This window comes from Fomitiporia mediterranea, assembly GCF_000271605.1.
Source record: "Fomitiporia mediterranea MF3/22 unplaced genomic scaffold FOMMEscaffold_8, whole genome shotgun sequence".
Classification (NCBI taxonomy): Eukaryota; Fungi; Basidiomycota; class Agaricomycetes; order Hymenochaetales; family Hymenochaetaceae; genus Fomitiporia; species Fomitiporia mediterranea.
Window position 1 is genome coordinate 1134223 of NW_006760393.1, and position 20906 is coordinate 1155128.

At 47.0% G+C, this 20906-nt stretch overlaps 9 protein-coding genes across 9 annotated transcripts; 7 read left to right on the forward strand and 2 right to left on the reverse strand.

Moving 5' to 3' along the window:
• Nucleotides 1-419: 419 nt before the first annotated feature.
• On the forward strand, nucleotides 420-1648 carry FOMMEDRAFT_29778 (uncharacterized protein; the record flags this gene model as incomplete). The annotated part of the gene is made up of 4 exons (XM_007268205.1): nucleotides 420-591; nucleotides 654-793; nucleotides 852-902; nucleotides 965-1648. 4 exons carry the CDS (start codon nucleotides 420-422, stop codon nucleotides 1646-1648), a joined length of 1047 nt encoding a protein of 348 aa, XP_007268267.1.
• Nucleotides 1649-1941: 293 nt separating this feature from the next.
• On the reverse strand, nucleotides 1942-4332 carry FOMMEDRAFT_125556 (uncharacterized protein). Its single transcript, XM_007268206.1, has 6 exons — nucleotides 3965-4332; nucleotides 3444-3904; nucleotides 3041-3390; nucleotides 2574-2986; nucleotides 2269-2505; nucleotides 1942-2210 (listed from the first exon to the last, which is right to left on the reverse strand). Exons 1-6 carry the CDS (start codon nucleotides 4318-4320, stop codon nucleotides 1970-1972), a joined length of 2058 nt encoding a protein of 685 aa, XP_007268268.1. The 5' UTR covers nucleotides 4321-4332; the 3' UTR covers nucleotides 1942-1969.
• Nucleotides 4333-4524: 192 nt separating this feature from the next.
• Nucleotides 4525-7871, forward strand: FOMMEDRAFT_169200 (uncharacterized protein). The gene is made up of 11 exons (XM_007268207.1): nucleotides 4525-4709; nucleotides 4771-4807; nucleotides 4860-4886; nucleotides 4940-5266; nucleotides 5317-5591; nucleotides 5660-5868; nucleotides 5930-6000; nucleotides 6060-6170; nucleotides 6224-6264; nucleotides 6315-6530; nucleotides 6587-7871. The coding sequence occupies exons 1-11, from the start codon at nucleotides 4567-4569 to the stop codon at nucleotides 7782-7784; spliced, it is 2655 nt and encodes an 884-aa protein (XP_007268269.1). The 5' UTR covers nucleotides 4525-4566; the 3' UTR covers nucleotides 7785-7871.
• Nucleotides 7872-8472: 601 nt separating this feature from the next.
• Nucleotides 8473-11632, forward strand: FOMMEDRAFT_169201 (VID27-domain-containing protein; the record flags this gene model as incomplete). The annotated part of the gene is made up of 11 exons (XM_007268208.1): nucleotides 8473-8491; nucleotides 8563-8586; nucleotides 8644-8734; nucleotides 8809-8927; nucleotides 8991-9240; nucleotides 9300-9795; nucleotides 9855-9963; nucleotides 10015-10253; nucleotides 10307-11055; nucleotides 11108-11162; nucleotides 11218-11632. 11 exons carry the CDS (start codon nucleotides 8473-8475, stop codon nucleotides 11344-11346), a joined length of 2280 nt encoding a protein of 759 aa, XP_007268270.1. The 3' UTR covers nucleotides 11347-11632.
• Nucleotides 11633-12315: 683 nt separating this feature from the next.
• On the forward strand, nucleotides 12316-13192 carry FOMMEDRAFT_89784 (Adaptor protein complex sigma subunit; the record flags this gene model as incomplete). Its single annotated transcript, XM_007268209.1, has 7 exons — nucleotides 12316-12349; nucleotides 12414-12539; nucleotides 12615-12745; nucleotides 12809-12825; nucleotides 12898-12925; nucleotides 12983-13048; nucleotides 13112-13192. The coding sequence occupies 7 exons, from the start codon at nucleotides 12316-12318 to the stop codon at nucleotides 13190-13192; spliced, it is 483 nt and encodes a 160-aa protein (XP_007268271.1).
• A 901-nt stretch (nucleotides 13193-14093) lies between these two features.
• On the forward strand, nucleotides 14094-15004 carry FOMMEDRAFT_135268 (uncharacterized protein; the record flags this gene model as incomplete). Its single annotated transcript, XM_007268210.1, has 6 exons — nucleotides 14094-14130; nucleotides 14188-14213; nucleotides 14276-14363; nucleotides 14419-14605; nucleotides 14661-14824; nucleotides 14892-15004. The coding sequence occupies 6 exons, from the start codon at nucleotides 14094-14096 to the stop codon at nucleotides 15002-15004; spliced, it is 615 nt and encodes a 204-aa protein (XP_007268272.1).
• Nucleotides 15005-15705: 701 nt separating this feature from the next.
• On the forward strand, nucleotides 15706-16610 carry FOMMEDRAFT_29783 (uncharacterized protein; the record flags this gene model as incomplete). The annotated part of the gene is made up of 4 exons (XM_007268211.1): nucleotides 15706-15742; nucleotides 16027-16157; nucleotides 16249-16429; nucleotides 16501-16610. The coding sequence occupies 4 exons, from the start codon at nucleotides 15706-15708 to the stop codon at nucleotides 16608-16610; spliced, it is 459 nt and encodes a 152-aa protein (XP_007268273.1).
• Nucleotides 16611-17246: 636 nt separating this feature from the next.
• Nucleotides 17247-18353, reverse strand: FOMMEDRAFT_110472 (GTP cyclohydrolase II). Its single transcript, XM_007268212.1, has 2 exons — nucleotides 17538-18353; nucleotides 17247-17438 (listed from the first exon to the last, which is right to left on the reverse strand). The coding sequence occupies exons 1-2, from the start codon at nucleotides 18336-18338 to the stop codon at nucleotides 17373-17375; spliced, it is 867 nt and encodes a 288-aa protein (XP_007268274.1). The 5' UTR covers nucleotides 18339-18353; the 3' UTR covers nucleotides 17247-17372.
• A 1276-nt stretch (nucleotides 18354-19629) lies between these two features.
• On the forward strand, nucleotides 19630-20797 carry FOMMEDRAFT_169204 (uncharacterized protein). Its single transcript, XM_007268213.1, has 2 exons — nucleotides 19630-19943; nucleotides 20006-20797. The coding sequence occupies exons 1-2, from the start codon at nucleotides 19888-19890 to the stop codon at nucleotides 20685-20687; spliced, it is 738 nt and encodes a 245-aa protein (XP_007268275.1). The 5' UTR covers nucleotides 19630-19887; the 3' UTR covers nucleotides 20688-20797.
• Nucleotides 20798-20906: the final 109 nt, after the last annotated feature.

A 20906-nucleotide genomic window follows, 5' to 3' on the forward strand; every position in this document is an offset into this window, starting at 1 on the left:
TTCACCATTGTGCAGTAGCCTCACTCCAAAGTAGTCTTCAGCTTAAGAGTGGACTGAGCGGATGAGATCTCTTCTGAATTGTCTCACTGGATTCTAAGGAATGCTACACTGACACAATATGCTCTGGCGCCAGACATCTTGGTCTTAGAAGCAAATGCATGTTCAAGTCTTTGTCGTGATCACATATCCGAATGGCCTCGGCTTCATAAAAATCTGGGCTGGGGCTGAAATAACTTTAGTAACATGACATCAACAGAACGCGTTCAGTCTTAGACTAAGCTGTTTGATCTGCATGGATATAAGATTTTTGCGAGCCAACTCGCTGCGATGTCATTCTCCTTCGTTCTCTTTCCTAGTCATAGGGTTCTGGTATCCCTGTTTTCATCATCTTGTTATATTCCTTGTCTTGTCTTTGTGCGATGCTACCGCCTTCAACACTCCTTCAACTCCTCATAATCATCACCGCAAGGCGGGCCTTTGCGCAGCTCAAGCCTACGACCCCAGGCCCGAACGAAACGTATACAGCGGGGTCTTCCTGTAATATTTCATGGGCTGTTGATACTTCGGGAACTTGGAAGAATGTCACGATAGGTGAGCTGTTAAGAAATGAACCCGGTCATTATTATTAACGTTCATTTGGTTGTATGACATAGACCTCATGTCGGGATCAAACAACAACATGAGCTTGGTCAAGAACGTCGCAAGTGCACTAGACGGAACTGACAAGTCCTTAACCCCGTATTCGTGGAAATGCCCTGAGGTGGATCCGTACTCTGCGATTTACTTCTATCAGGTAAACACAATGTCGGATCAATTTACGTAGTTTTAATCTTAATTTTGTTTCACGGTAGTTTACGAATGGAGATGACATCTCGACGAGGACTTGGACTACTCGATTCACGGTGAGCACCGTCTCTCGTAGCTCGATATTGATCTCATTATAGACATGTTCTGTTGGCATTAGATCGCGTCATCCTCGAATAAGACTGTAGCTCCAGAGAACCCGTCGCAACCCAACGGAGACAGCATACCTTGGGGAATAGGTCACATTAAAGAAGTGGAGTCATCGAACTCCACTTCAAGTACAGATAACGAGATTGCTTCGCCGACGACACCTGCGTCAGCATCACCTTCTGCAACAATGGTCAGCTATAGGAAGAAACCTCATGGTCACAAAGGGGACTCAGATGATCAGTCCGAATCCTCAGGCGACGTTGGCGAGGAAGACGGAAGTGACGATAGCGACCATGACTCCACCTCAAAGACCCAACCTGCGAACGTCGCCGGAGCGAAGTCCTCTGCAGCACGAGCAACAGCCATAGCTCACACTCACGATTCCTCTTCCGGAAACAACTCTGACGCAGACGGAGACGACGGGGACGACAGTTCAGACGACTCAAGCAGAGACAAGAAGCATAGCTACGACTCCGGTGAAACTGATCAAGCTGAGCAGCCCATGCGTGATCCGGCTCCGCAGTATAAGGATTCTGGCGCTGCTGATGCCGCTGATAGCACCAACTCCGCTAATGGTCGGTGTGGACACTTGGCTGATAGTAAGAATCACGCCGGTGGTCGAAATTTGTTGTCTGGGATTCGGAGTTTGATGGCAGCTTCTGTTTTCTCCGCACTTGCTTTGACTCGCTTGTAATCCTACATAGAGATTTAGAGTTCTTCAGAGTCTCAATGATATCAATGTCCGAGAATTAGCGATGACGTTTGTAAGGCGTCTGACTATGTCCAATTCGAGGCTTGTTGCTCTCAAATGAATACATACGGTATTGTGTCGAGTAAATACACCCAAAACTGTCATGACTACAGATAAGAGAACCTGTTACAGTAAGTTTTCAGTAAAGCTTGTATATACCGCATTCTAGGGACTCGCAGTGCATAGCCGTTCCTTACCAATGATGATGGCTCAACGATCAATTTGGTCAGTTATACAATTTAGCATTGAAAGCTAGACTACACACTAACTGCTGGATAAGGTATCCTCTATAACGCCCTTAACCCATGCAAACATCCCTAACGATTTGTCCTCTCGAGTATCATACGTCAAGAGTTTCGCAGGCCCGGAGAACGTCCCGAAGCTCGCAGATGAAGGTGTAACCTGTTTGGGGTCCATCCCTCCGGACCCAGGAGGTCGTGTGCGCAGGAGTTGGTGTGCGTGGCAGTCTAGGGATAAGTCGTCTCCACATTTGATGCGGAAGTTTCTAATGCGATAAAGTGAGATTGTTGAGGAGAGGAGACAGGAAGAATGGAGATACGAACAGAACACAACCCTCCCATCGACCAACAGCACGGCACATCATCTCATCGACGAACCACGTCCCGCTGAGCGACTGACAAACTTCCACGCCAATTTCGCATATCTGTTCAAGCAGACTGCGCTCAATCTCATCGGCCAACAACTGGACGAGCTGAGGGATGGAAGATATCGTTATTGTCGCTTGGGGGAGAAGCGCGGTGAGCATTGAGGGAGAGGCGAACGTGAATCGTGAAGTATGTCTGGAGAAAATACACAGAAATGGATCAGATGAAAGGCACTTTAAGTCAAGAGATGCATGTTATCGTACCTCCCGTCAATTCTTAATACCGCTTCTCCACCAATGTTCTCCTTCCCATCTAACAATGCATCAAGGACCACCTTTCCCGTTTCACCAACACCCTCGAATCGCAGGTCTACAGTTATCCCTACATTACGAAGCCGTGATGCAGCTCGCGAGAGCTCACCACGCACTCGTTTGAGGAATACGTGATATTGTATAATATCAATAATCGGTTGTAGAATTCGCGGTTGCTGGATAAAGCTGGGTGCTCCATTCATCTGTTTCGGGAGAAGTTTGAGACGGACAGCTTTTTGGTGTGCATGCTGTCGAAGTAAGAAGACGGGAAGGGAGGAAGCGATGAGGTCGCACAGAGCTTGGCCAGTTAAGTCGGATGAAGATCCCGCGCTGGAGTTGGAAGACGCGATAAGTCCTTCGTCAAGCTACAGCGCATAATTAATCAATCCTATGCAAGATGACGAAGGATAACCTCTTACCAATTCAAATCGAATTTCTACATCTTGCGCAGCGTCGATTACTATGAGACGCTCTGATACGCGTGCAGACGCTGTCGGTAACCTCCCTGCTTCCTTTATAAACGCGTCAAAGATTTCTTTCTCCACGATCTCCTTCTGAGCGTTTTTGATTGCGCCGCTGAGGGAGTCGTCAGGTGTTATCCGGACTTGGCTGTGACAGGTCGACTTGTCACCGGATGAATCCTTTCGTGTTAGACTGACGCGTAGGCGAGTCTTGTCCCTGTGTGGGAAGACAAGTGGGTCATCCTGTGTTGACGACGGCACTAAAAAGGACATGTGTGCAATTGCAAGGCGACGATAAAACGCTGGTGCTGAAGGCAATGAACGTCAGTATCAACGTGGTTGTTCAATAAGAGAAACCAACATGATTCAAGCCCATATGAGACCAAGAAATCCCTGCTCGTTTTGTCTGATCCTTTCCCTGTTGAAGAACCTAGTGGAAGAGGAGCAGGAACGAGTCCCCAGTTCGAACGACGTATTCGGAGGGCATCTGCCCAGTAATCCTCAGAGCGCAGGGTACTCCGTTCGATGCCTTCTGCGGCGCTCCGTAGCACATCTGAAGCTTTCCGAAGAGCGTCATCTTTTCCTCCTGTAACGAACTGGGCATCAAATGCTTGGACGGACTGGATTGGAGGTAGAGCAGACACTGTCGAAGATGTCAATAGGCCGGGTGTAAGTGAGGGGCTCAAAGCTGCTGCAGGCACAGAAGGGGCGCTAAGAAGGGACGTGCTCGCCGAAGCACCAAGTGAAGATGGGGCTGCGGGTGACGCAGACAGAAGGAGTGAAAGCAAGTCGCGTGCGTGGGACATTTCACCCAGTGCAACACTGGAGAGTCAACATTAAACAGTCAGAATAGCATTGATATATAGATTTAAGTACACATACTGTAGTCGAGGAAGGATTTCGCTGCGCATATGGAAGAGCTTCTCAGGAGTCATTTGCTTTGCCTCTGCGTCTGTCTCTGCATCTTCCTCCTTGTCGGCCTGCGCTGAAGGAGTGATATCTACATTTGCAGTATTGACATCGTCAGATTTATCAGGTTCAGTGCGATATCTTGTGTCAGGGTCCGTGTCAAAGAAGTCTACGCCTCGCTCGGTGAATATGCGTCTGAAGCGTTCACCGAGTTTCGCGTCCCATTCCTCGCGTGGTTCGTATATGAACTGACCGTCTGCAGTAATATCAAGTAGAGTCGGGATGGGTCGTCCATTTTCGTCCTTGTAGGGTCTCTCAAGGGGAAGCATTATTTTTCTCCATGGCTCTTCGTCCTGTGTCTCTGCTGCTTGCATTGTGAACGTCCAAGTTGAAAGAGCGTAAGTTAGAGTTTTGGGAGATCGACAGTGTGCCTTGCGTTGCGGGGAATGCCGATAAGCCACGGGCCGAATCCGAGTCACTTGGTCACGAGGAGCGAAAGAAATAGAATGAATTTGCATGACTTGACCTCCGCCCCAGTGGACAACTGATACCTTCCCAGCTGCCACCTGCCGGCAATGGTCAAAACAGAGCCGCCTATCCAGCCTGCCGTGCATCCTACCCCGCCAAACTCTGCTTCTGCTTCAGCAAAGCGCAAGCCCAAGGATGACCCAGACCAGCCTGGCCAAGCCACAAAGAAGAAGCCACGCACCCGAGTGAGGTTCGCAAAGAATATGATAAGACTGTCTGCGTCAGCATACTGATATCCTTCGATACGAAAGCTATTCTTGCGGTGAATGTCACAGACGCAAACAAAAGGTCCGTCCACTAGTGCAATAGTCTCAGCTTTGACTAACAGGACTGCATACAGTGTGATCGCCAAATGCCTTGCTCTCACGTCAGTTTCCGAACGTCTCGCTTGCTTCTTTTCCCTAACGCAAACACCCATAGTGCATTGCTCGTAAAGTGCCCGATCTATGCAAGGCGTACACGCCGGGAAAGTCTGATCAGGACGTACATGCGCGTCTATCTCGCTTAGAGCATATCATCGAAGTTGCTCTTCCTCAGTTTGCCAACGGACCGATTAGCGGTCCATCGTCCCCTGTAGTCGATGCATCTGTCCACTCGCAAGTTGCAGGATCAAGATCTCTGACTCCGGACGATGAAGGATCCCAAGCGGAAGACGGCGATATTGGAGTTGGCACCTTCGATAAGGGCGGTAAATGGTTTGGGAACAGTGTCTCTGGGAGTGTAGCACCTGTTATTATGCTCGAGCAGGTAAATGAAGTAAAATATGATCAATTGACGGTATTAACTGGATTTTACAGCTAACTCATGTCGGACCGAGTAGTAATGGTGCGACTCGCGAGCAGAAGTATGCCGCAAGTGCAAATAGATCGAAGACATCCATAAATGCGCAGACGGCAAATGACAACGAACCGGAGAGTCCACTGTTGCAACCAGGAGAACCAACGGCCGCAGATCTTCTGCAAGGTCTCATCCGTGACTGTGGTTTGTCAGAAAACAAGCTACACGAGCTCATGCAAGAGCTCCCTTCCAAGCAGTTTACCGACCTTCTCATCGACTACTACTTCAAAAATATGTGAGTTGGCAGTTCTTGTGGTATGTTTCCTCTTGAGTACCCATGGTTTCATTGCTACATTTCAATAGGAATTGGACACGATATCCAATATCAGAACAGGATTTCAGAGCATCATATGCGGCCCTTTTTGTTGACGGTGTCGGTTCCAACCCGAATGATATTCGTTTCCTCCCTCTCCTTTTCATAATCCTTGCTATTTCTGTCCGATTGTGCCCGGAAGATATCGGCGGTAATGCTCACGAGCGAAGACTCAAATCTTCGCGTTTTTATTGGTCTTGTAAGCATTTACGCAGCTCTCAAGATCCGTTTGAAAGACTGACTGGTAATATTGCATAAAGCGCGACGTGCTTTACTCGTAGCGGCTGCAATCCAACCGGATTCATTAGAAATGGTGGTCTTTCGGTTACTGGTATGTGCACATATCATAACGTGATTACTGCAAGCTTTCAATTAACGGATGCAAATTAGAGTGCTCGCTATTTAACTTTTGACCGTCGAATTACTGAGTGCTGGAGCCAACTCGGTGCTGCGGTGTGTACTGCCCAAGCTCTTGGGCTTCACCGAGATCCAGCCGGAATGGTTTGTTATCTACGGATAAAAATATATGAATACTAAGTGAACTTTCTATCCAGCGCCTGGAACCTGCTCAGGCGGAATATCGACGGCGAATATGGTGATTCCTTACGCTCGCGTTTACTAGCCACTCTACTGACGAATTCAAAGGGCATATCTATATCACGCGGATAGATCTTACTCTATGGTTCTTGGCCGCCCGTACGCCATTCAGGATGAGTATACGACAACACAACCACCTTTAAACATTGAAGATCTTTCCACGTTTGTCCCCCTTCCCTCCGCTCCACCACTTTCACAACCTACAAAGATGACATTCGTCATCCTACGGCATAAACTGGCGTATATCATAGGTAAAATGGTCCAGTGAGTTGACGATTGCCGTGTTTCGTTAATTGAACCTTGCTCATTGATATGCATAGCTATTTCCAGCGTTGTCGAATTCAAAATCACTACTCGGAGGTTCTGGCTCTTGACGACGATCTCCAGAAGTTTGTCGACACCCTTCCGCCTCATTTCTCCATTAACCCGGACACATCACTGGACCGCGTAGAGCAATACTCCTACATACCTGTGCACCGCTATTTGCTGATTACGGAGATACATTTTGTGCGCATGAGTCTGCACAGACCGTATATCCTTCGCAGGCTGGACTCGGACCGCTATGTTCGCTCTAGGCGGGCATGCTTCTCTGCAGCGATCATGGACTTTGACGTTCGTCGAAGTTTCCGGAGGACGCAATCCAAAAACGTTCTTCGTACGGTGAGCAATGCTTACCGCGAGTTCCAGACGGCGATGATCAGCGGGATATACCTCGTGTTGGAGCCGAATGGCAAGGAGGCGGATATAATGCATCTTATCCTTGATACATTCCTCAGAGACCACGAAGGACACGGACCGGACGAGCTTGACGAGACGACACGTCGCGAGCTCAAAATAGTCGAGCTTTTGAAGAACAAAGCGTTACAGGCAAAATCACAGGGTGGTGCGGCGCGACGTTCCATTACTGGAGACGTGTCTTCTGGTCCACCTGCCGATCAGGGCACAGACGCTCAAGCAAATGCAAACTTATTGCTCAGCTTGCAGCAATCTCGCAGTGCTCTCCAGCATACACGTTCTTCCAGTGAAAGTGCTGCTGCATCTCCAAGTACTCGACAGTTCCCGTCGTTGACTACCAAGGGTATGATACCAACCAGCGGCGCGCCGCCAGTACTCGTAGGCGGTGTTTCGGCGAATGGGATGGGACCATTACCTCATTCACCTACTCTTCAACGCCTTCAGGCGCAGACCAGTGGTGTTGGCTCACGCCATTCGCCTGTAGGAACAGGTAGCCCAAGCGAGAATGAAGATATGAGCGCACAGAACATGCTTGACCATTGGTGCAATGCTGTCACGAACCCACCGCCTCTTCCACTTGATCAGTTTGTTGGAAATAATAACTCGTTGTCAAGCGGACAATGGGGCACTTTGTCCACTGGTGTCAGCGGTGGACCAGCAGATTGGTTGAACACGCCGTACCTATTGAATAGTGATTCCGGTATTGGAAGCGGTCTTGAAGGTGCAGACTACAATTACTGGGAGAGCCTGGTGAATACGATTCGCGGGGGTCCTATTCAGTAGCTTCGAGAGCGTATGTCATGCATACGCTTGTGTGTTTCTTTCCAAAATTGTTCTCTTGGTCTTTTTAGTATTTATTTTGGATTGTATAACATTGGCGTAAAGAATATATTGATGCTGTGAACGTCCGATCCTCTAGTGGACGACAAAAAAGTATAAGCTGTCTAGTACCATGTTATGAAACATTCATTGTTTCGGTGCCCAGAGATTGTAGAGCTCTTTGTCTGACGGGTCAAAGCATGACACGAGTGTCGGATCCGCACGAATAGCCATTCGCTTGCTTGGTGTGAGTGTAGAGGCGTCGGGGTTCGTACGCAGTGGCATTCGCGCAGCTGAAGGAGTTGACGGCGTGCCGATAGTGGGACTCGGTGAGCCGAAGGTGGACGCCGAATTCTGTGTGACTTGGTTAGCCCTAGTAAGAACATGAAACAGTATGGCGTACTCCGGCTGCGGTTTGACGGAAAGACTTCGGCGCGCCGAATGGATCGACTCCTGAAGAGGTTCCTACAGAATTAAAATAAATTAAAGTAGCCGTTCGGACAATAGGCAGTACATGTTGCATTCGTACCCGAAGGGCCAGAGTCAGCCATAGTCACGGTATGAGTCGAACTTGGAGTAGCAGCGTGATCGACGACGCGTCCACTTCTGCACTCCGAAATTGCAGGCCTCTAACTCTTGCTCTTCATCCACCATGAACATCGTCGGCCGCAGTACGTACACCGTCATTTTACTCTCTCTCGGAATGTCCAATAAATATCGTACTGACAAACTGTTAATTTAGTCTTTGGGTTTGGCGCTTCCTTACGTGCGTATACAGTCCTCTAAGATCTCAAACCGTGCTGGTACTCATCGTGAAATGCAGAGGGTTCAGATACGCCAGAACTCGTAAAGATTCCATCCGGACAACTCTATTTGGTTCGCCCGGGTAACATACGCAGCTCTCGTGAATGCATGTACGTACTTGCTTCGCGAATTGTGGTGTCGGAGCGCTTGAATCAGCTGTACTCATTCAATTTGCTCATTTTAGCTACAATGATGCAATGGCCACCGTGCGCAAGGCTCCATCCGTCGAACACAACTTCCAGCTTGTGATTACGCGTGTATTCGAAGAGGGTGAAGAGGACATTCTTGAGGAGGAAGATGAGAGTACGTATCTTTCATATACTAGTCTATATGCGGTGCTACATTGCTGATTGATCGGCCTTGTAGACGACGACCTGGTGTTCCTGATTTCAACTGAACTCGAATTCCGCACGGGCGAAGTTGACGAAGAGCCAACGCTCATTTGGCGGGACCTAGACGGAGATGTTGACGAGACGTATGAGTTTGTTGCGACTGGTGCGAACGTGGCCACTGTCGAGCTCTTCGTGCAGTGTGTCTATAGGGCTATGTATGAGCGGAAATACAAGACAAGTTCCGATAAGGCTTCCCCTGCCGATCTACAGGAATTCATTTGGAAGTACGTCAATGGTTGTCTATCGCTTAGATACGCATCTTATCTTTTTGTTTGTTGCTAAGGGGCTCGGGAAAGAAGAATACAAATACCACAAAGACGAAGAAAGCGAAGGGAAAGGCCTCTGAGGACGACTCCGCTCTTACCACCGCAATGAAGAATCTCGATGTCACCGGCGAACCCTCTGCAAATACTGCCATGTCCAACGTTATTACCAAGGAGTGCGAACTTTATCTATGGGACCAAGAGGATGGCCACTTTATAAAACAGGCGGACATTCATGGAAGCATCGCAAAGTCTCCATCCTCCGCTTTCGAATACCTCATCACCGCGGTCACACTTGAAGGCCAGCAATTATTTGCACACAAGTTGACGTCGGATCTCAATGCACGCTGGAGCGCCAAGTTGGCTAGTCTTACATGGAACCACACCAGCAGCGGCGGAGTCCTGAGTAGCTGGTGTTTTAAGTTTGAGGGCATGGATGACTTTAGAGAGTTTCAGGAAGCATGGGGTAGTTGCCTCTATGAGGTGCTCAACCATATCAGCTGGGCAAAGGCAAAGGTCCGTACTCGATGATTGAGGAGAAATAGGGACGGTATACTGACGTGTTTATATGATAGGCGGATGAACAAGAGTACATTTTGAGCTCTTATGATAATGACGTGGAGATGCAAGATGTGGAGGATGACGAAGAGGACGAGGGTCTAGTGGAAGACGCGCTTGGCGTTGGTTAGTTCTTTATACTGAACTTCAAGAAGTGTTTTCTTACAACAAATCCAGGAACTAGTGATCAGTCAGAATCCGAGTCCGAGGATGAGGGTGATGAAGCTGCAGCAGTTGCTGGTGAACCTGGTGAACGCAACTCGCAGCTAACAGTCGGACACAAGAATGACAGGACGTTTGTCGTACGCGGTGACAAGATTGGGGTGTTTAGACACACGGATGAGGGCAAGATCGAGTATGCAGCTACTATTAGGGATCTTGGCTTCAAGAAAATGAAGTCACTTAGACCTAAGAATGTGAGTAAAGTTATCATGCCATCCTTTACAGAAAATCTCAGCACTTGATACAGATGATGTTGCATGACCAAGATGCAAAGATGGTTCTCCTGGATGGGAGGGAGAACCACTCACTCTTTGCCATGGATATCGAATATGGAAAGATAGTCGAGGAGTGGAAAGTGGACGACAATATCACAGTGGATCACATAGCTCCGAAGTCCAAGTTTTCGCAAACGACTGGGGAGCAGACCCTCGTCGGTACATCGCATAATGCACTCTTCCGCATTGACCCAAGGATGGGAGGCCGAGGCGGAAATACTATGGCAGAGAACAAGCAGTACACTTCGAAGAATGCGTTCTCGGACGTGACGACGACAGCAGCTGGTCAGCTTGCTGTATCCAGCGAGAAGGGTGACATTCGTTTGTTTGACACCGTTGGCAAGATTGCAAAGACGGCATTGCCTGCGATGGGAGATCCGTTCATTGGTATTGACGTCACTGCGGATGGTCGATGGATTGTTGCTACATGCAAGACATATCTGCTTGTGATTGATACGCTCATTGGTGCAGGACGATATGCAGGTAGCCTTGGTTTTGATCGGCCGTTCCCAGCAGACGCCAAACCTCAGCCAAAGCGATTGCAGGTGAACAACGAACATGTAGCTTATATGGGACATGAAGTATCTTTCACCCCTGCGCGCTTCAACCAAGGTGAAGGACAGAGTGAGAATGCGATCGTCACATCTTCAGGCCGATATGTCATTGCTTGGGACTTTGCAAAGGTCAAGAAGGGTAGAGTGGATGCTTATACCATTAAGAAGTATGTATTTTAGTTTAGTTTTTCGCTTTGATGTAGCTGACTGTTTCTTCAGATACGAGGATGAGGTCGTCCAAGATAACTTCAGGTTTGGAGACGATAAGGAGATTGTAAGTGTCTGTTGTTATTCGGAAGAACCAAACTACTTACTCGCATCACCCCTAGATTGTTGCTCTGTCGAATGACGTGCTGGCTATTAACAAGAAGAGCCTTAAGAGGCTTCCTCGCGCTTCGTTCAACACGCCTCCAAGGCAATTGACAAGCAAGTCGAATATAGTCAACAGCCCTTTCTAGTTTTAGCCACTCTTTTAAATACGTTTTTTTTAGACTTCTACCCTATTCTTGACTTGTTGATTTTGAAGTATTAACTGTTGTTCTGCAGTGCAAATTACCTGTACCCTCCTTTCCACCCTTTCATCTTCTGTCGATTATTTGATAATACTTTAGCATGTTTGTGATCCACTTATCCCATGTATCCTGCGGTTCCTACCCGTTCAGTCATTCTACTTGATGTTTTATGTATTTGTACTGGCTCCCTTGGTTTTGAAGATAATGAATTTGGTGACCCGCCGAGAAGACATTACAGCGATAGGTGGCGGCTGTTCGAATGAATTTACAGCATGCGTGAAGTGAAGTGAAGCAAGAGGGCTCGCTCACATGGGGCATTTCACAATTCCTTACCTTAAAAAATAACTTACATAATGATAAACATTATTTGAAATTTATTTTCCCATTTTTGACCAGCAAAAATTATAAACAAAATTTAAAACTTTCTTTATACAAAAACTAGAAATTATTGTTAACATTTCTTCATTTGTGAAATCTTGAAATAAATAGAGATAATAATCTAAAACATAATTTCAAAACAAAATTAGAAATTTTCTTTTGAATTTTTTGTTATTCCTCTGTACTAGTAATAAAGAAATTTAAAAGAAAATTTCTAATTTTGTTTTGAAATTATGTTTTAGATTATTATTTCCATTTATTTAAAGATATTACAAATAGATAAATATTAAAAATAATTTATAGTTTTTGTCTTAAGAAAATTACAAATTTTGTTTATAATTTTTGCTGGTCAAAAATGGGAAAATAAATTTCAAATAATGTTTATCATTATGTAAGTTATTTTTTAAGGTAAGGAATTGTGAAATGCCCCATGTGGCTGATCGTCATGATACAGTCACGTGCCGTCTGAAATATATGCCTTACAATGTTACATCTAAGATATCGCAATGATTCTCATATGTCAACAAAAAATATTAGATGATCGAGTATATCTTGCTGGTTTCCCGTCAAGGTGAACACTCATTTGCATCGGCTATAACATCGGTCGAATATTCATTTCTTCATTATGTTGTTAGGTAAAGTACGGTTGGCGAAATGGTTCACGACCCTCCCACCGAAAGCGAAGGCGAAGATTATCAAGGACGTCACGCAGCTTGTCCTTGCGCGTCGTACGCGCATGTGTAACTTCCTTGAATACAAGGGTGCGTTACTTAATTTCAACTTGATGCCACTGCGAAACGGGGATTGAAGTGATGATTTCTTGGTGTTGCCTATAGACTCGAAAGTCGTATATCGTCGTTACGCCTCATTGTTCTTCGTGAATGGAATCAGCCAGGGAGATAATGAGCTTATTACGCTTGAGATTATCCATCGTTTTGTTGAAGTGTTGGATAGATACTTTGGGAATGTGAGTTCCGTTCCGCGTCTCTCTACTTGCTGTATCTAACTAGTTACCCACATATGTTGATAGGTGTGCGAGCTTGACTTGTAAGAGCCTTTGCTTTCTCACTGATATCGACGAACAAACCCATTGATTGTCGATTGTCAATGAAATTGCAGGATCTTCAACTTCCAAAAAGCTTACGCTGTAAGTAATTGCTATTTATGTAGAGCTCTGATTCATTATACGTCGCATGTCGCTTAGATCCTGGATGAACTTGTGATCGCCGGAGAGCTACAAGAGTCCTCCAAGAAGTTAGTTTTGAGAGTTGTAAGTCCTTTCTGACAAGTTCTTCTCCAGCAAATTTAATACATACGCGTGTTTGTTAAATAGGTCGCACAAGCCGACGCTGTTGAAGAGCAAGAGAATAGTGAAGATACGCTGGCGCGAATAGGTTCGCGAGGTCTTCTATAGTTGACTGTATCTAGAACAGAGGAACTCACCATTTCTCTTTGCCATTGCTTTGTTTGAATTGCTATGCTTCGTTCATCGGACATCGTCGACCTCGCAGGACTCGCACGCTTTGATTGAAACAGCACAGTGCTATTGACGGGGAGAAATAGAAACGGTGTAAGTTATTCATATTCTACCAAGGACTTTGAGGATTGTGGTGTACAATGGAGTGTCATGAGTGCCATAAATAGTTTGACTAGTGAATAAGGACTAGTGTATATCGCTCAATTGCGCAGGTTGTGCTCCCTTAAGGAGACTCCTGCTGCAAATTTCGGAGAAAAAATTATACAGTTTGTTACTCTGTAGACCAGTTGAACCAGATCGTTGGCAGCGGGATTTACCGAACCATTTACCATATTACAATACTGAAAGTATCAAAGTGAAAAACCACTCAGGCAAGTTGAGCACGCTCTATTCACCTTTGCTATCGGGGACTTACCTTAATCCGTTGGAAGCAAAGGGTATGCAACTGGATAAGCGCCCATTTAGAAGAATAACTGAGTAGGGATCAGATGAGCAGGTTATTTGTCTTTCTTGGGACCTGACTGGCAAGGTAAATTTGACTTAAACGCACTACCTTCGCACAGTACGACCATGGGACGCGTCATTCAGCAAAATCTCTACTTCGTCTCATTCAGACCTTGGAGATCAGCCAATCGTGCTCGTTTTACGATACGGATCTTGCAAAACCGATGTCGCACTGGCTCGGGTTTTCAGCAGCCGTTTTGATCATGCAACGTGCCCCTAGACGCCCGTCTCCGTGCCCTTTCACACAGAGTTATCTTATTTCTCTTTCCTCCCTCCACCATCTGTGTCTGCCTTTAAGCTCTTGCTTTTACACCACCGTCTGACGATCTTCATCATGACTGAGGGCACAAAGTGGGCTCCTGGAAGCGCTTGTGAGTGATATTGGTGGCGTAAGCGCTCTGGACGAGTTTAGTAACCCTTCTCTAAAGATGGACCTGTGCTATCACCAACAGAGGCGCGCAACTACTCTTTCGATCTCAATTCTTTCAATCTAAATCATATTAAAAACTCTATCAGCTATACCTACTGAATCCAAAACTCGAGCTACATCCTGTTTTAACTGGCAAGCTACAGAGCTTCCATCTTGTTTTTCACTTGGTGTCTGGTTGAGTTCAGCTCGTAAGAATTGATATTCGCTCTACTGACTTGCAAGTTCACAGGGAGAGCTACAGGTTATAATGCTGATTCACGGGATCATGATCTAGATTTTGCAATGAGAGATGAAGTAGCGACCTTGCCACGGGTCACAGAATTAATTATTATTTGTCCTGCGAGCCCGTGGTGCACGGTCGTGCATAATCCTAATGGCGTGAGCCTGTCAGACATATTGGGAAAAGTTTGGAAGGAGTATGTTATTTGTCTTTCTTGTTCACGTCTGGAAGGCGCTAAAAGGAACGCTCAGCTATATGGAGCACGCACTGACGGAAGATGAGTTTTCGGCCCTTCCACCGCCGATGCAAGATCGCGTGAGGCGGAGCGCAGTCGAGAGAGAAACACGAGGCAACTCGAGGTTCATGAGTGGTTGGGGCACTGCTGATTACCCGTACAACCGGTGCAAACGCATTGGTGAGTACATAATATTTTTTATTGTCGTTATCTACTAAATTGACCCGTCTCTGTACATTCCATTCAGACTGGCTGCGCGACAAAGTTTTCTTTGACTATCTCGAGCGAGATGATGAATTTGCGCGTGCTAGATTAGGTTACGCTGCTCCTAATGTCTTCAAGATGATGCTTATGTCGTGATTGAAATCAGTAAATTTCAACGTGGTCCGAATACCTCGATAACAGTCCGCTCGAGTTTATATCATTTACAGAAGTTCCTCTCAGATACCCAATTTAAGAAATCAACGGGGCTTCGTGTATAGGAAATGCTCAAGTCCTTTGAATCGTTTCCACAGGCCAGTCAAAAAGCGTTCATATTTTACACTGATATTCTGTACAAGCCTGTACAAAGTACGGGGGCGGAACCGTGTACTGTACGTGCGGCTCCCTCCCTTTACTATCACGGCTTACCTCGCCCCGTTGGTAGCGAAGTAACGTGCAACTGGTCGAGCGCTCAAGCAGGAAGAATAAACTACATTCTTGGAACAGATGAATAACTTCTCCATTGAATTTCTTGCGACCTGATCGGCAAGCTAAATTTAACTTATCGCACTGTATTTGCACAGTAGACCTTTGAGCTGTTTCCTTCTACAGAAATTGTTTGCCATCCTATTCAGATCTTGAAGATCAGCCAATTGTGTATGCTCTGCTATTCGGATCTTGCAGAACAGGCGCCGCACTGGTTCAAGTCTTCAGTAGCTGTTCTGATCAAGCAACGTGCCCTGGACAGTATATATATCCCCTCCCTTTGTGCTCTCTCGCAACAGTTTCCCTTTCTTTCCTCCGTCTGTGTTTATCTCTAAGCTCTTGTTTATACATGCTGCTGTCTGACGGTCTTCATCATGACTGAGGGAACGAAGTGGGCTCCTGGTACTGCATGTGAGTGATCTTGTTGGTGTGAGCACTTTAAACCAGATCGGTTACCCTTCTCCCAGACGGACCCATCCTAGGGCCAACAGAGGCACGCAACTACTCTCTCAAAATTCTTTCCAAGTCAAAAATGAATTCAAAATTCATCTAGCTATGTTTGTTGAATCCGAAGCTTGACCTACACCCTATTCTAACCAACGAGCTAAGGAGCTTCCAACTTAGTTTTAACTTGTTGACCGGTTGGGTTTAGTTCACCATGTCTGATATTCGTCAACTGACTTGCAAGTCTACAGGGATCGTCAAAGGCTACAATCCTAATTCACGCACTAGTGATCTAGAGTTTATGATGAAGGATGAAGTGGCAACCTTGCCTCGGGTCTCGGAGGTGATTATTATCTGTCCTACGAGCCCTTGGTGTACGATTGTGAGTAATCCCAACGGCGTGAGCTTATCAGACATATGTAAAAAGATCTGGAAGGAGTGTGTAATCTGTCCTTTTCGTACTCTTATGGCAGACGCTAAAACGAATCTTCAGTTACGCAGAACACGCGCTGACGGAAGCTGAGTTCTCAGCTCTACCACAGTCGATACAAGATCGTGTAAGACGGTCCGCAATTGATAGAGAAGCACTAGCCTCAGGAGTCATGGGTGGTTGGAACGTTGCCGATTTCCCGTACAACCGGTGCAAACGCATTGGTGAGCTCATAAGTTTTTATTGTCGTTATCTATGTCTATTAAGTCGACACGCCTCTGCACATACAACTTAGATTGGCTGCGCGACAAAGTATTGTTTGACAGTCTCGAGCGAGATGATAGCTTTTCGCGTGATAGGCTGGGTTACGCGGCCCCGAACGTCTTCAAGATCATTACATCGTGATTGAGATCAGTAAATTTCAGCGAAGTACGAGTACCTTTGTATAATTCCGTGCGAGTTTCTATCATCTGTATACGTTCCCCTCAGTTATCCTATCTACGAAATCTGCAGGACTTTGCGTAAGGGAAACGTGCAAGTTCTCTGAATTGTTTGTCAAGCCACACTCCCTCACAGTAAGCAAATCAAGTTGACACAGAGAAAGTGGGAAATAAAAGCATGGGCCAGCAAATAAAAATATAGAATAACATGCCTTCACTGCCATGAGATAAGACCTGCACTTATGAATAATCGTTGTCTCGGAGCTATGCCTCCAGAACCAAGGATAAGGAAGCAAGCCATCATTCGAAGCAATACCAAATTCAGACACAAACCGAGGTTATTGTGTATTCGGAATTACTTAAAGGTGGATTGTCTAAAGTTCCAACAATGTGATATGCAGAATGGTTCACCATGTTCTTCTTGATGGATAGTACTGCAAGGGGTGAATGTCATGACGGACCGTTCCAGGGGCCCAGAGGAAAACACGATAGTGTTAACTAGGAAGCCTGCTCCCACTTCCATCAATCGCTGTAGAGCCTAAGTGACAGCATCTTGGTAACATGCGTTGCGTGCAGGTCATCTTTAAATGTAGTATAAATAGATTTATTATTTCACTGTAACGAAAGATATTGCCACAGCACAATATTCAAGCTGCGTAGGGCCGTTATACAAATTATCACCTATTCTCTTTATTCCTTCACGCTCGACCGTTATTCGTGAGAGGTATCAGAAGGGGGGTAATGACAGCATATGCCCCATCTTGAGTACCTTTGTACGCAAATATTTCTCGAGCTCCGGACCGTGCGCGACACCCGCTCCGATCAACGTTGCACCTGCCGAGCGCAGACGTACCGCTGATTCTTCGGATGGCAACGCAAGAGTACCATCAACATTGTCGTTCTCAAGGCCTTCAGCCTGGCACCGCCATGAACGCGGAATCATCGAAATTTGCTCCGAAACATGGACACCCGCGGCTCTGAGCTTTTCCACTTTATCCGGATTGTTCGTCAATAGACGGACACTTTCACCCGACTGAGGGTCTCCTGTGCCGAGACCGAGGTCATGCATGATAGCAGCGGCAACCTCATATCCACGTTCGTCTGCACCATGACCGAGCATCAGATTAGCTTGAACCGTGTCGTAACCTAGGTCCTGCAGATTGTATGCGCGGAGTTTGGAAAGCAATCCGATTCCACGGCCTTCTTGACGCATGTAAATGACTGCGCCGCGTCCCGGTATGGTCACTTGTTCCCCAGAGGATGCGTCCTTGAATGCGATAGGTTGGGAAATGCGCCGGAGGGCCTCGTCTAATTGCTCGCCGCAGTCGCAGCGCATGCTCCCGATTGTCTCGCCCGTAAAACATTCGCTATGAATACGAACAAGAGGTGCGGGGACTGAAGACTTTAAGTGCGAAAAGTCCGGAGTAGACGGAGTTGAGGCCGTGAATGACGCTTCTCTAAGCCGGCCGATATAAGCACCTCGGGTAACACGCTCTATTTCGGTCTCGCCGTCGTACCAAACGGCATCGAGTGACTTGCTACGGATATGGGGAATACCAATTTGGTATCCGTTGGTAGAGTCGAGCTGAGCAGGATCAATGACGATTGCGAGATGTTCCTTGCTGTCACGATTGTTGTGATACAAATGAAGGAAGACTTCTCCGTGCGGGGTTGGTACCCGAGTGCGGACCATGCATTTGACTTGGACATCCCCGGTGTTCACGGTGGTGTGAGTAACGACAGGGCAAGAGACGACTCCGCCTTCCAGGTCAGAATGGATCGAAGTAGGTGACGAGGGTACGTCGCTGGACGCAGGGGAGCTTGTTTGAGAGATGTCCAGAGATGATAATAGCACATCCTTGGAATGATAATCCGCTGGGCTAAGATATGGTGATAGAGACGACGAACGGGATGAATGTTCCCCCGAAGACGACTCCGAACGCCTGGAAAGACGAATATTCCTTGGTACTTGACGGCTTACAACTCGTTGACCATCCGACCACACCCAACTATGAGCTTCTATATCTTCAGCACTCGGGAAGAAAGAGTGGTGATAGTGGTGTCGTGATATATGCGGTCCAGATGCAATAGCGGCGGCCAAAACTAGGGGATCCAGTGCGGCAGCTTCTCTTTCGTTTAACAGTTCTTTGTTAGTTGCCTCATTTCCACCGATGCCTCGACGAAGCTCCCCGACAGCAGGGACGTCGCCGAGAGAGTCAAGAGCATGGACATTGTAAACAATCTTGACATTGTCGGCAGAGAACAAATCAGGAGGAGTACGCGGGGTTGAAGTAGAGGACATCGCTGGTCAGACAGCAGCACAGCGATGTGCTCAAGAGTGCTAATAAAAGGGAGAGACGGGCGCTGAGAGCGCTCTGCGAAGAGTCGTGAACGATGACTGCACTTGCTGAGAGTGTTTCCGATGTCCCTGGGTTATAAGCGTGTCCGGAGCGGGAGCCTTTCGTCAGGTGACCTTTGAAGGGTGTATGCCAAGTTCCTTGTAGGGCAACGTCGATCACTCGGAGAAACCGTCGTTTGGAACTTGGAAGAACAATACAACCATCTCGTAGAAACTACAGTTTTTGTCCACTATCGTTTCTTGCTCTGACTTCTTGACTGTAGAATACATGCACTGGGAGGAAATTTACAGCATGAAATTATTCCAGGCGCCGTTTCTCAATGGTTTCATGAATCAGCCTTCGTGACAAATGAAACTGTTCTCAACACGGCTTGTGTCCGCCCACCACATCGTTTCGACCCACGAGTTATGACTGATCCAGCAAATTCGCAGACGTTTCCTTTCGATGTCGTCTTTGGAAACCGTATCTTAGTATCCTGCCTGACTATTCCTATATCTGGGCTATGTTATAGGAGCATCCAAAACCCCGTTCTAAAACCTTATGTCATTCCAAGTGGCTGACTAGTGTACATTGAACAGACCATTGCACCTCTGTTCTGTTGCATGTATTCTTTCTCTCGACAACAAGCAGCCAGTACTTTTCGCACGGCGCGCGCTGCTCCGCATAACTGAATAGGCGCTTCTCTTAGTGCGTATCATCAAAACCGGCTGAACCGGGAACGAAGCAACCTAGACAAAACGTGGAGGGCTATACATCCCGCAGGTTCTGCACTGCCTGCTGCGGTTTTTGATTTGTGCTATAACAAGATTGCTCTTATAATCAGCGTATAAGAGTCCGCAAAGTGGACAACTCCCTTCACGCGACAAACCTCAGACTTAAACCATGCGTTCCCGACCCTTAGTGATTTTGTTTTCCTGTCTTGGAGCTTCATGCCGATGGTACGTATTGGTTATCCGTGCTAGTGGTAAAAGAAGTGCTCACTGCTGTATATTTTCTTCAGCCTGGCAGCCCCAATTGGCTTAACCCAAACCCAAAATCCGATTGTGTGTGGCGTTGTCTTCACCGACTGCTCCGTAGATGCTTCCGCTGCGACATCTAGCTCTGTAAAACATGAACCTACATCCTCGTCGAAGATTGCGGGCGCTGGAGCATGTTGGATACCTGGGGGCTGCTCGCAACCTTCGGTTATTTTCTTTACGCCCGCCATCATCCCTTCTCCCGCCACAGCCTCGCTCTCACCATATAATACGGCCGAGCCGACTCATCCAATGATCCTACTCGACCCGTCTTCGCGCCCTTCTCATGGTCAGGTAGTATCAGTATTCAAAAACCAGCAGCGTCATCGGCACAGAGGGCGTTGGCGCGTTGTGCGACAAAACCCGGTTGTTATCCTTTTCGAGGTGTTAGGCGGGTTAGTTGGGATGGGTATTCTGACTCTATGCGGACGCACTGTGCAAAGTTACTACCGCACTCCACGACGAGATCTCGTACGTGATCATATGGACCGATACAATCTCGAAAGGGAACTTGCGGAGATAGAAGTGGCCCGTATGCGCAGCAGCAGCTTACCGCAGGACAGCTCATCCGACGAACCGCCTCCAGCCTACCAAGAACCTCCGGAGTATGGAGAGCATCCAAAGCTGGTTCCCAGCACACCACGGTGTTGCCAAGACAGCCGATAGCGGGAACATATTCCCAGTTTTGTTATTTATTCTATGTCACGACGCGTGTTCGGGATGTTAATTATAACTCTCACGATTTTAGCACTCTTGGTTCGCTATACTTGGTGAACTGTATCCTTTATTTTATCACTTATCAACCTCAATTCCTTCAACATGGACTGTTTCCGCTCTCTTCTGTAGTATCTATCACACGCCCATACCGAGGGCACCGTAGCATTT

Excerpts from the sequence above, each read along its gene's own strand:
- FOMMEDRAFT_110472 (XM_007268212.1), bottom strand. The coding sequence starts at position 18,338 with ATGGTCCGCACTCGGGTACCAACCCCGCACGGAGAAGTCTTCCTTCAT. Across the intron at positions 17,439-17,537 it reads AAGGCCTTGAGAACGACAAT|CTCGAGAAATATTTGCGTAC; the intron begins GTTGATGGTACT and ends CACGGTCCGGAG.
- FOMMEDRAFT_169204 (XM_007268213.1), top strand. The coding sequence starts at position 19,888 with ATGCGTTCCCGACCCTTAGTGATTTTGTTTTCCTGTCTTGGAGCTTCA. Across the intron at positions 19,944-20,005 it reads CTTGGAGCTTCATGCCGATG|CCTGGCAGCCCCAATTGGCT; the intron begins GTACGTATTGGT and ends TATTTTCTTCAG.
- FOMMEDRAFT_125556 (XM_007268206.1), bottom strand. The coding sequence starts at position 4,320 with ATGCTTCCCCTTGAGAGACCCTACAAGGACGAAAATGGACGACCCATC. Across the intron at positions 3,391-3,443 it reads CTCATATGGGCTTGAATCAT|CACCAGCGTTTTATCGTCGC; the intron begins GTTGGTTTCTCT and ends CATTGCCTTCAG. Across the intron at positions 2,987-3,040 it reads TAGAAATTCGATTTGAATTG|CTTGACGAAGGACTTATCGC; the intron begins GTAAGAGGTTAT and ends TATGCGCTGTAG.
- FOMMEDRAFT_169200 (XM_007268207.1), top strand. The coding sequence starts at position 4,567 with ATGGTCAAAACAGAGCCGCCTATCCAGCCTGCCGTGCATCCTACCCCG. Across the intron at positions 5,592-5,659 it reads GACTACTACTTCAAAAATAT|GAATTGGACACGATATCCAA; the intron begins GTGAGTTGGCAG and ends ACATTTCAATAG. Across the intron at positions 6,265-6,314 it reads GAATATCGACGGCGAATATG|GGCATATCTATATCACGCGG; the intron begins GTGATTCCTTAC and ends ACGAATTCAAAG.